Source organism: Maniola jurtina, chromosome W (assembly GCF_905333055.1).
Source record: "Maniola jurtina chromosome W, ilManJurt1.1, whole genome shotgun sequence".
Taxonomy (NCBI): domain Eukaryota; kingdom Metazoa; phylum Arthropoda; class Insecta; order Lepidoptera; family Nymphalidae; genus Maniola; species Maniola jurtina.
Genome location: NC_060057.1, coordinates 5,608,077 through 5,621,350, shown reverse-complemented (window position 1 = coordinate 5,621,350; position 13,274 = coordinate 5,608,077). Strand labels below are relative to the sequence as shown.

The window sequence follows — 13,274 nt, the reverse complement described above, 5'->3', positions numbered from 1 at the left end:
TATTTTCTTTGAGCTAAGGTCTACTATAAGCTGGAAATGGCTCAAGAAATCTGCACCCAATATTGGTTGACTTACGTTCGCAATTACAAAACTCCACTTAAATGCTCTTCTTAAACACAAATTTAACTCTAAAGTTATTGTCCCAAATGTTTTTATCTCTGAGCCGTTCGCAGCGAACAACTTATATGACTCACTGTTTTTAATATATTGTTTACTCACTTTTGAGGCTGGAATCACACTAATATTAGCCCCTGTGTCCACCAAAAAACGTAAAGCATTTTTCACATCAAATACACTGAGACGGTGATTGTCCAAAACAGCGACAGAACTCTGCGTCTCACCTGAGCCTGCCGCGCCTAGTTTTCCGACCTGCCCTTCCAACTGCACGGCTGCTCGCACCTTTTCGCTCTGGATCCGAACTTGTAGTGGAAGTGACATAACCAATCCGGACTAGCTGGGCTCCGCCTTGGCGAGCCTGCCCTGGTCGGTCTGCCTCTTGAGCTGGATCGACCTCTGGGAAATCCTCGATTACCCCTGCTCCTACCGACTTCCTCACGTAGCGCCGCCATCTCTGTCATCATTTTGTTTATCTGTTGCATCACCTCACTGCCCGTCCTTTCCGGTGTCTCGCTGCTTACCGCTGCCGTCTCTCCTGTGATTGGCTGCATATTCTCCATCACTTTGTCTGCGATGGCGGCTAGGTTGTCTACTTGTTGGTCTTGACTAGCTGCGAGCACTGTCTTCACGGGTACCGGCAGTCTTGTTATCCATAGATTCTTCACCGTCTCATCGCTAGCCTTGCTGTTTCTTGCCAGCTCCTTCATCCTGCGCAGGAGCTGTGATGGTTTTTGAGTGCCCAAATCTAACTCTCCAACCAGCCTCTGGAATTGTCGCTCCGGTGACTCCTCATAAACTTGTAAAAGCCGTTCTTTTAACACTTGGTATTTATTTGTTTCAGGTGGGCTGTAAATGATATCAGCTACCTGCTGAAGCGCCTCGCGATTTAATTTCGATACAACCAACTGGAAACGGCACTCGTCTCCCTGCTTCTGAGGGGCTATGGTCGCCTCAAATTGGGCGAACCAAAGTCTAGGCATCTCTCTCCAAAACTCGGGTATTCTTGCCGACACAGAGATACTTGCCATACCTTCTTCCACTTTCATAACCTGCGGCGCACCCTTCTGAGGCGAGCCTATCGGGTTCATTGTGCTTGAATTACCGTACGACGACCAGGTTGCGCTTTGTTCAGCTGCGGGGTCACCACTGTTGGGTCACTTATTACTGATTCAATTAAACTCAGACTTCACCGTAGATCATGTATTTAATTTACATAGCAACAACAGAGCTTATCTACTTATAAACTATGTACATGACCAACCGAGTTGGTAGGCGCCAACCAACTGCCCGACTCTGCCGCGCGCAGGCGGCTCATTCCATTTTACTTACATCAGCCCTTTTAGTCCCCCACAATCACACAAACATTTAACAGCGGGTTTATTATTGTCAACCGTGGTTACGAAGGCTAGTTTTTGAGAAGAAGCATTTTTCTTATTAGCTGCGCTTCCACGATCGACAACCTTCTTTGCATCACTGCTCGGAGACGCTGGAGACAAGCGCTGCATTATTTTAGATTGATTTTTAATGAAATTAACTAAATCTTCGAAGGTAGGTATCGAAGACGAATCACCTAGCCGTTCGAAAGTATGTATAGAATCTGAATCTATTTTCTTAAGCGCGATATGTAATACAATAAAATCTGTCAAATCAGGTAGCTTAAGATTTTTAAGGCCCCTATAGGCCGCCACAAACTTTTCTATAAATAAATCAAAGTTATCAGCAGAGGCACTTATAGATTTAAATTCTAACAACTGATCTAAATAAGTAGCAGCTATCATTCGTTTATCGTCATATTTGTCTATGAGAGTTTGCAACAACAAAGAATAATTCTCGGCGCAGGGTGTTATTCCTGAGCATGCGCTAAGCGCCTTCCCCGTCAGTTTACCGAGAAGATAATACATCCTCTCCGAATCAGTAAGAGTTGTATTATCGTGTATAGTTGATTTAAAATTGGCATAAAATAAAGGCCATGAAAGAATATCACCGTCAAATGATCTCAATTCGATAGGTGGCAAAGTTGGCTTATTTTTGCGTAACGACGCTTCTTTGCTTTGAGTTTGAGGGCTAATCTGCGAACTCACTAATTTAATACGACCATACAACTCGTCAAAGGAAATTAAGCAATAATATTGAGGTGTCGCATCAGGATCAATCGTTAATAAACGGTCATTATACTGATCTACAAGTTTTTGAAACTCAGTACGAAGCGTATCTAATGTGACAAGCGAGCTAAGAAAACCTTCCTTTACATCCGCGTTTGTATGTACGTTTTTCGAAGAATCATAAATATTTTGGATCCTTTGGAAAATAACGTTTCGTTTAGCCTCTAACAATGTTAACTCCCTATCTTTTGGAATCGAGGAAGCGGTTCCTAAACCTTTATTCTTGTCCGCCATGTTTACACGAATAAATTAATTCAACGCGTAAACCGGGTTGATATCGCTTGTTAATGACTAAGCGGTAATGCAACGTCGCACGATTCGACCGTAAAAATGTGTGGGTACCTAGGTCGGTTGCGACTTGCGAGACGAAATATTATGAATTTACGTGTAATTTATTTAATAAATATGCAATATATTAATAAAATGTACAAATGTATAACTATATATGTACGGGAGATGCCTACAACTCAATTATTGTGGCGTAAATACGATATACGATCGTTGTAAATGCGTGACAAGTATTATGCCACGCTTTATAAAATACATATATACGAAATATACTATAAAATAGACTTATTAGGCAATTCTAATAAGAGCGGGTGCGTTTGTTAGGCCAAACTAGAGGGATGGATCAGCAATTTAGATCGCAGTCGCCACGTAGTTGACGAAACAAAGTTCGAAAGATCCGGCTTCGAACGGAACCACAAAAAGAATGGTGTCAATTCCGAGGCCACTGTCCACCTTCGACGGCGAGAGACTGAGTGGACTGTATTGGATGTTAATTTCGAATTTGGAAGGTGTCCACGCGGGTCAAAGGGCACATGAAGGATACAAGGACTCGTGCACTAACCTCGACAGTCTGAAGGCAGGAACCGGCACGCACAAGCACTCGCAGTCCCTCGCACAGACACAATTCACTTCACGGGACACTCCAGGGGCGTATCTCAGACGAACAGCGGCGATCGCATATCCACCATCTTGGGTTGAATGAACACGAGGACGCGACTCAATTGTCGTACGTGCGTCTCGCGGAGCGTGCATGACATACTGGCGTCATAAAGACGCGAACATCGTGGCGTTGCAGTTAACACCACGAAGATAGGCGAAAGTGCACGAAGGGAGAATGGAGGGTAGTTAGGAAATAAATGTGAAACACCTTATCACATTACGTTAACCAATAAATAGCCAATAGGTGGCGCCACCACATAAAGAAAAGAAAATTGAAGCTAAACCTTACAAAAACTAGTAATCATTCGGCGGCGCTGCTTTTGTTGTCTGTTAATTTTAGTAAGATATATTATTAACATAATATAAGTTAAGAAAAGAAAATACTTTATGTTCTATGTATAAAGACTTAAAAAGTAAAATGAATATAACTTTATAAGTAAATTGTTTAAGTATTTATAATATAACCTCCACTATTTTCAATAACAGCAAGCAAGCGCCACCGCATGGATCCGACTATATTGAAACAGATATTATCCGTTCTTCTAATACTCTCCCACACTTCCATATAGTGAGCCTCTAATTCCTCTGCAGTCCTCTCGTTTCGCGTATCCCGTCTGGTGATCTTGCTGGCCAGGGAATAATAGTTATGTCTGGGTTTTCATTAAGCCAATCACGCACTATATGTGCTCGATGCAAAGGACAGTTATCATGCACAAAAGATAGTTGTGGCATATTAACAACTGGATACACACACCACACAGTCGGCAACATGCTGTCACGTAACACTTCCACATAATGTGCAGCTGTGGGGCGCCCTGCAATTGACACTAGTTCACCAGGTGCAGCGGCACTAATCCAGCCCCACATATTGACAGATATCCGTCCAGATTCCATGTTTGGGACAACATTTTCATATTGTTCGACCATAGATATCCGCTGTGAATCATTAATATGACGCGGGTGGCCACTTCGCGGTCTAGATGTCAAATTACCTTCTTCTTCGTGGCGCGGCACCCTCAACGCTTTTCGGTGATCCACTAAAAACCAAACAGTGAGATTAATATAACACCAAATAAAACAACACTTTAACCTACTAAGTATCTTGTCTAAATTCTATGGATATTCCTTCGATCACTTATTCGAGTATTTGAGTATTATTTACTTACAAAACTTTATGTAATGCTATGTTTATGAACACAATTTCTTAACCTAATACACGTTATCTAACAATAAAAACAATACTCACGGTGAAATCAGTTTCACTGCAAATGTTCAAAATCAGTTTTATCAATAATACACATTAGCCTGCATTATTCTTGAAGACAAGTAAAATAAAACGTTTTCAACACTCAAGAAACAACATGAATTAATGTTGTAGCCTTTGCAAGTAACGACTGTCAAAATCTTTTGTCCGTCGGTACTCATTGACCATATTTTATCTAACTTCGTAACTGCGATTTTTTAAACTACCCACTTAAGCTATTATTAGTCTAAACGTATCATTTAAAAAAATAAAAACAGAAAAAAGCTTACACGGACCCGAGATTCGAACCAGAAACCGTCGCGTTTGCAGTCCGGGTACCCCCGCGCTGCGCCATTCAACTCTTTTGCTTTATATATGAAATTTTTAGATATTACTCGGGCTTACAAATTGAATGACTTGTATAATATTACAGTGCAAGTGTGTGCGTGACAGAGTGCATGCAAGGCAACTTGTTTACTTATTCTATATGGACTTTTGACGTCGACTGTACCTACCTAGTAGACAACTATGACAAAATACCTAATATACCTACCTATATTTAATAATATAAAACTTAAGTTGTGTACATGTATATATGTCTGTCTGTCTGTCTGTCTTTCTGTTTTTGTAAGTCATCATAGACTTCTTAGACAATACAATAATATTGTATCAATAGTTATTCAATTGAATATTATTAAAACAAAAAATATATACCTACACGTGATATTATATTATTATTAAATATCTTTCTCGTCTGTCAGAATTCAGATGTTTGTTTTTGCATCATTTTGCATTTTTACAGACCAGTAACCAGAACTCATTTTTACCAAAATATGGTTTATTGCCGCTGTATTCTTAATTATCTTCAAAAAAGAATATAACAGATAACAGCTTCATTAATTGCTATATCGAAGAAACGTGAAAACCCAGTTTAAAAGTTATCATATCATAGGTCAACAAATGTTGTGATAAGGGGTTTCCCCAGTATTTTGAGTATTTTCCTCAATCACATATTATTCACTATATTGTGCTATAATCTTTAGAACAAGTGTAATACCTACTGCGTCATGTTCCAAAACGTAGAACTTCGGAAGCTCCCTGCAGATGCGCTGTGCAAAGTTGTCAGTATTTTAGAGATAAACAATGATTGGAAGAGGGTTATGTCTATTATACCAAAAAACTTACAAAGTGAAGAATTTGAACCTAAATACCTACAACAATGAACAAATGCGGTAAGTTGAAAACGGTAAATCCACGCGGGCGTCAGCCAGTTGTTCCATAAAAAATTGGATTCCAACTCCTCAATCCTGATGCTGCAGGGGATCTGACCAATCCACGCGGGTGAAGCTGCGGGCATCATCTAGTCTAAAATAAGAAGTTAAAAAGAAAATACCTTTTTACGCTTTATTTCTTCCCAAAAAAAAAAAAATCGACTGAAAATGGGAAGGATTTTAAAAGAGTATGCCTATGCCTATCCAGCTTAACTTAAAAGTCTATTGAGCCAATGGATTTCAATTCCGTATTGGAAATATCGCAGGAGTACAGAAAAGGGAAACGAGGAAAAGCGTTTTAAAGTTATACAGGTAAAATTCGGAAACTATAGGAAATAAAAACCTGACACTATCAGAATAATACCGCATTTTTTCTATTTTCTATTTTCTAAAGCTCGGGGCACTTAATTTGATGAACCGATTGACGCTGGGGTCCTGACGTAGGTGCTAGAATAATGGCGTCCCAGAAAGCGCAGCGTTGAAAGACCTCGCACTAGGTGGACGGACGAAATCAAAAGAGTCGTGGGGAGCCACTGGATTCAGATGGCACAAGACCGTGGCCTGTTGAAGTCCCTACAAGAGACCTATGTCCAGCAGTGGACATCTGTCGGTTGACGACAACGATGTTGATGATGATGATTCTTAATTTCGGTTTTTTTAAATTTCAGATACAAGTTAGCCCTTGACTGCAATCTCACCTGGTGGTAAGTGATGATGCATTCTAAAATGGAAACGGGCCAAGCTGGAAGCGGTATGGCAGTTTTTACTAAACCCATACCCCTTCGGTTTCAACACGGCAACGCTAATCGCTTGGTGGCAATCCTTCCATATTTTACGTTAAGATATCTAAATATTATTTGTGTACATATGTAAATATAAGACTGATTGACTGACTGACTGATCTATGAATGCAGTGACGGATTAAGACTACTTGATGCCCTAAGCAATCCATGCCTGTGGGCCCCCCTATCCGTATGTCAGCTAGAATCGCTCTTTACACCTTTACCGCCTAAATACATTAGTTTTTTGTAAATTAAGATGATGAGATGTATAATATTAACGTACTTTAGAAGTGGAGTAGGTGCGACAACAATAAAAACCAAAGCATAATAATTTATTTATTCATTGAAATGCGCCTTGAAGGTCCGACTAGAAACTTTTTTTAGTGTGGTTTTTGGTGATGTGAGAGTATGAAACGTGATGCCCTAAGGACGGATTTTTTTTTGTGCTTCTTCTGGTGCCCCCTCAGACGTGATGCCCTAGGCAATTGCTTAATTTGATTAAAGGTTAATCCGACACTGACTGTTACTAGCTCTAACTACCCAATAGGCTATCACAGCTAGGGTTGCCAGGCCATAAAATGCAAAGGCCGGACTGCGCACTATATAAGGCCGGACATTTTAGCCTAAAAGCCGGACATGTTTTTTTTATTGCCAAACATAATGTTTTTACAGCTGGGCTGTTGAAAAAAGTATTTATACGTGGTGAAAAGTGAGGATATTCGATATTTATTAAAAGATGGACATAATATTTATAATAAAAAAACTCGTTTACGAATTTGAAATGTTTATTAAGTTACACTATTACAGTTTTACTTACAAATGGATCATCAGTCTTTTGTAGATAATTAAATATTATTAAAACTAAAAAACAAATGAATATAGCTCTCTTTTGGCATTCTTAATACTATAAACTAAAAAATATAATAAAACAAATAAAAATAATCATTCTTCTGGAAAGTAACAAAAAGATAATATTAATTTTACGGCTAGGTAAGAATTTACTTTATAGTAGGTATTTATAGAACAATTTAAAATCTTTAAAAAATAACAAAATCTAGTTATATTTGGCACTTGCACCTACTTTGTCAAGAATTTCGTTTTCCTTAGAAATCATATCGTAAAATTCTTTACATGTTAATTTTAAATTGCATAACAAGAACATCATCTTAGCAATTGTATCTGTTTGTAGTCTACTGCGTTCCTTTGTCCACTGGGCGTTTATTAAAGAGAAAACTCTTTCAACGTTGGCATTGTGGCCTGGTATTGCAAAATAATATTCTGCCAACTTAAGCAGTTCCGAATAAAATTCTTCATTATTAAATGATTTAAAATACGAGGTCCACTTCTGATGTGCCAACAGCTTTTTAAAGTCAGAGTCATCTTCGTGTTGCTTTAAAAATTTTATGAAGTTTTGCCACTGATCAAAAAATTTATTGTCATTTAACTGTACATTTTTTCTAGACAAAGTGTCTATCGTTTTTGCCCCTTGTTCCCAGCTTGGAATATTAGCTAAAGTCATCCACTGAAAGTGTTTTAGGTCAGTACAAAATTCACTGGTCCAGGAATTCAGGTAATCTTTGGCAATATTGTACATTCTTCTCATGTTTTGTTTAAAATCTTCTACCTCATCCCGACGAGCCTCCGATAAACGCCGTAAAATTTCGGTCACTTTCATTGGGCAAAAATTTTGTTCCAATCTTTCGTTTATATTTTCCACTACTTGCGAACACTGATCAATTACTTCATTGACAGAAATATCAGCAGTTTCAGCGTGTTTGATTCGGCTTTGGTATATAGACATGAAAGAATGTAAGAGCCATAAATAACACTCAGAGAAGTCATTTTCGAAAAACATTTGCAATGTTCTGGCCGGATAACTCAGTGAAAGAAAGTATGACTTTAATGGCTCGTACATTTGCAAGATTCTCTCTATGGCGGGATAAAGAGATAGCCAGCGGGTTTTTGAATGGCTAAGCATACGTTTAAAATCAATTTCCAATTCTGAACAAACTTTTTTTAAAGCTTCAGTACGAACTGTGAAGCTGGCAAAATGGTTGTGCATTTGCATCACTATGCTGTCTACACAGATTGGTAAAGATTCGATTGCGTGATGTACGGAATTGCTGAAGATATGTGCAATACATCCAACACCGACCATATCATCGTTTTGAGTAGCTGATTTGAGTCTACTGTAGACGCTGTTGGTCCCACTTCTCTCTCTACCGCCAAAGTTAGTATTGGTGTTGTCCGCTGAAAAAGCTATTAATTTATCCAATAAGTTTTTGTCCGTCAAAATGGTGTGTATGTAAGTGGATATTGTTTCAGCAGTCTCGTTCGGTAAGGCCTGTAGCTCCAGTAATTTAACTTGAATTCCTCCCTTTTCAGGGTTGAAATATTGTATAAGCACAGGAAATAGCTTAATAGCACCATGGTTGCTACTATCTGTGGAGACGCTCAAGTATCTGATTTTTGACACTTCTTTTAACATATTTTCTTGGGCAAATGGGCCTAAAACATTTTTTAGGATAGCTTCAGCTTTTGAGCGGGAACAGGTTACATCTTTTGCGATTTTCGAATCTGGATATATACTCTTGCAAAGTGGAGCTGTGCAATCTAGTGAGTTAAATGATTCGTGATGTTTAACGGTATGATAAACCAGAGTAGCTTCTGTGGCCCGAACGCTCCGTTGAAGATTTAAGTTCGCATTGGATTCCATGAAAATATCAATTCTTGATGTAGATGCCGTACTACGAATCATCATTTTGTGTTTTTCGGTATTTAAATGCTTTTCTAAGTCAGCTTTGCCCTTATTAGCAATGGAAATTATTTGATCACAAATTACACATTTTGCGTCCCATGGCTCTTTGCCAGATTTGAACATCTTGTATTGACTTTTTAAACTGTCAGAAAATATACATTTTCTTTTCGACATGACTAATAGAGAGATCTGAAACAAAAATGTTGTACTTGTATTTGAGGTTTGTCAATAACACATTAATGCTACAAATAGGAAAATATAAAACTAACTCACCAAAAATACGGTCGCCGCTAACTGAAATACTTAATTGTACGTGAACACACGCCAAGCACGCGCAAACGCCACGCGTTCCTAGGGCAGACTCGTTCGGGTCGGGCGCTCGTCCGCCCATCGTCGTACGAATCGCCACTCTGACAAAAAGCCTGACAAAAGCCGGACAGGCCAAACACGTACATATTTGGCCGGACGCGACTGCAAAAAGCCTAACATGTCCGGCTAAAGCCGGACACCTGGCAAGCCTAATCACAGCTAGCATAAGCTATAGAGAGAGCTTTACTTACTTGGAGTTTCTCTACCTTATCAAATCAGAAAGAAATCTTCTTTTTCTTGGCTTACTGACTCCTAAAAATAAAAAATGTGTGACTGTTTCTATGCTATCTAAAAAGGGGGGTTTTAATGTTAACAAGCAGTTTAAAAGTGTTTTTAGTTTTTACAACACCGTTAAAGCTAAAATACCAAACCAAACGAACGTTGACGTGTCATCTTAATCGATTTAGGAACGGTCAATACAGGGCTTCCCAAACTTTCATTATAGTGTTATTAACCGACTTCCAAAAAAGGAGGAGGTTCTCAATTCGTCGGAATCTTTTTTTTTTTTTTTTTTTTATGTATGTTCCCTGATTACTCAAAGACCCCTGCACCGATTTGGAAAAATTTTTTTTTGTTTGAAAGGGTATACTGTGCAGATGGTCCCATATAAATTTGGTGAAGATCTGATGAATATCTTCGGAGATGGAGAACAGAACTCCTCAATAGATAGGAGCAAATTGCTCGCGATCAGTGTAATAGCTTAGTAAACAGTAGGGTTTTAACTGGGTACAGCATATTATAGTACAGTGGGCCACTAAAAATTGTGAAATAAAAAATTTTCAAAAGAAAAATAAAACCGACTTCAAAAACCACAAACACTAAAAAGTAAAAAATAACTTTTATTTAGCTACACGTGTAATGTACCTAGGTATGAAGTCGGGCGAGCTTCACTCTTGGATTTCTAATTTTGTTTTAATATGCTCGCTCGACTTCATACCTAGGTACATTACACGTGTAGCTAAATAAAAGTTATTTTTTACTTTTTAGTGTTTGTGGTTTTTGAAGTCGGTTTTATTTTTCTTTTGAAAATTTTTTTTGTTATCTTTTTCCACAGGGATACACCATTGAGAAAAGAAGAACACTATTAACTCTGGAATAATGTAGCTATCTACTGGTAAAAGAATTTTCAAAATCGGTTAGTAATTCCAGAAATTATTACCTACAAACAAACTCACAAACTTTACCTCTTTATAACATTAGTATAGATAACAGGAAACGCTGACTGACTGACTGGCTGGCTGACTGATCTATCAAAGCACAGCTAACTACTGGACGGATCGGATTAAAATTGGGTATGTGTTATTAATAGTTCATAATGTACAAAGTCTCTCTCGTCTGACTTTACAAAGATTAGCCAATGTCAAGTTTGTAGTTATTTGTAACTAGTTAGTTAAACTATACAAGTATGGACCCCGTTTGTGCCGGCGCTCGCCGACATACGCACGGCACCCCATAAAGCGCGTTCCAGTCAGTTTTAACAAAAAAAAAAAAAACACTCCAAAAAGGCAGAGCACGCCCGCCAGCCAACACCAACACAGACGAAGTCCACAATGTCTTGACATGGAGTCCTAATGCGACAGTGTACTCTGTACTCTAAGCTGTACTCTAAGTGGGTGGATGAGGAAGGCGGAGCATCGTGTGTAGTGGCACGCTCTCGGGAAGGCCTATGTCCAGCAGTGGACGCAAACAGGCTGATTGATTGTTTGATTGACTATAAGCTAACTTATACCTACTCAAAATATTTATTAAATCTTATTATGAAGTAAGCTAAGAAAGATAAAAGCGCCAGTTTTGGCGACAAGCACCTGTTGTTTTGGAAGATCTTTGGGAACCCTTGATCAAGCCTTCTAAAAACCCATTGAGATGGCTAATTCGATAAGAGCGGCAGTTTTGACGACAAACACCTGGGCTCGCTATCGTTGATTGAATGAAAACACGTACATAGTGTACAAGTACACTCTTCCCGATCAAGAGGCTGCCTCGAGTGGGTAGATTAGATATTGCAAGAATTGATGGCATCTTCTTATAATACTGACTCCGGGATACTGAGCGTAAGACATTTAGGCTTTTTACGCTGTATCTGAATTTAAAAAAGCTGGCCAAGTCGTGTCCACGGAATCCTGTGGACACGACGGCATTACCTCTAAAATATTAAAACTAATGAATCGTGAAATAGCTGCTCCACTCTCATCTATAATTAATTTAAGCTTTAAAACAGGAATATTTCCACAGACCTTAAAAACTGCTATAATTATGCCACTACATAAGAAAGGACCAACAAACCTAATGTCGAACTATCGTCCTATCTCACTTTTGCCCACTACTTCAAAAATTGTTGAAAAAATAATGAAAACCAGGATTGTCAAGTATACTTCCGATATTCTATATAATAATCAATACGGGTTTAGAGAGGGAACAGGGACCAATGATGCAATAGCTGAATTAACAAAGCAGATTGTTGTAAATCATGAAAACAAAAATAAAACAATTGCTGTTTTTATAGATCTAGCCAAAGCTTTTGACACCATTTCACATCAATTATTACTAAAAAAATTAGAGAGATACGGTTTTACTCGAAATGCTCTTAACTGGTTCAGTAGCTATCTTAAGAACCGGAAACAATTTGTGCGAGTTGAAAATCACATTAGCGCTGAAAACAGTTCAGAAATAGCATTTGGTGTCCCTCAGGGAAGCGTATTAGGCCCTATTCTATTTAATATATATCTTAATGACTTTTGTTCACTACTGACAGACAGACAGACGGACTCTAAGTCGCTATGTTTTGCAGATGACACTGTTTTGTTATTTACAGCCTCCACGTGGGATAGCACCATCCAAAAAGCCGAATATGGCCTTCGCCTGGCTAAAGGGTGGTATGACAATAATCTGCTAACGTTAAATGATGAAAAAACTGTATGCATGTGTTTCTCTCCGACAATTGCCGGTCTTCCGACCGAGACTCCGAAAATTAAAGTGCACTCTTGCTTGAATAAGTCTGACTGTGTAAACTGCAAAACATTATCATGTACCAATAGCACAACTTATCTCGGTATTATTGTTGATCAACATCTAAGATGGGACGCGCACTTAGACATGCTGACTAAAAAAGTCCGAAGTTTGAGCTATATATACAATGATCTAAGAAATATTATGAGTGTCAAATACTCTTAACAGTGTATTGCTCTTTAACTCAGTCGTTAATATTGTATGGCATCATAGCATGGGGTTCATGTGGATCAACTTTATTAGACAAACTCAATAAGGCTCAAAAACTCAATCTCAAAATTATTTTAAGAAAAAATCGACGATTTCCTACAGAAGAACTATTTAAGCTGAGTAAAGTACTAACACCAAGAAAAATATACATATGGCAACTAACAATGTATATGGCAAAAAAAATATATAGACGACTTTACGTTTGCCTGAGGTGACTGGGAGTTTGCTCAAAGGCAACAAAGATGTTCAGTTCCCCAACGAACATCTGGATTTACGAGTAGACATTTTACAGCTGCGGCGCCAAAACTGTTTAATAATCTTCCTTTGGAGATATCCAAATTGCTTTTATATGCCCAGCGTAATTCCTTACAGAGAAAACTAAAAATCTATATAAAGAAATTTTTGCTA

General features: G+C 38.5%; 1 protein-coding gene across 1 annotated transcript; it reads right to left on the bottom strand.

The window, feature by feature from the left end:
• Positions 1 to 450: 450 nt before the first annotated feature.
• On the bottom strand, positions 451 to 9,273 carry LOC123879843. The gene is made up of 3 exons (XM_045927736.1): positions 8,116 to 9,273; positions 639 to 1,263; positions 451 to 513 (listed from the first exon to the last, which is right to left on the bottom strand). Exons 1-3 carry the CDS (start codon positions 9,237 to 9,239, stop codon positions 451 to 453), a joined length of 1,812 nt encoding a protein of 603 aa, XP_045783692.1. The 5' UTR covers positions 9,240 to 9,273.
• Between the last annotated feature and the right edge of the window lie 4,001 nt (positions 9,274 to 13,274).

What these genes read in the sequence shown, in the direction of transcription:
- LOC123879843 (XM_045927736.1), bottom strand. Translation starts at nt 9,239, where the DNA reads ATGGAATCCAATGCGAACTTAAATCTTCAACGGAGCGTTCGGGCCACA. An exon ending in AAACAAAACATGAGAAGAAT is followed by an intron (nt 1,264 to 8,115) that starts GTACAATATTGC and finishes GTGACCCAACAG; the next exon opens with TGGTGACCCCGCAGCTGAAC. An exon ending in TCACAGGAGAGACGGCAGCG is followed by an intron (nt 514 to 638) that starts GTAAGCAGCGAG and finishes AGGATTTCCCAG; the next exon opens with AGGTCGATCCAGCTCAAGAG.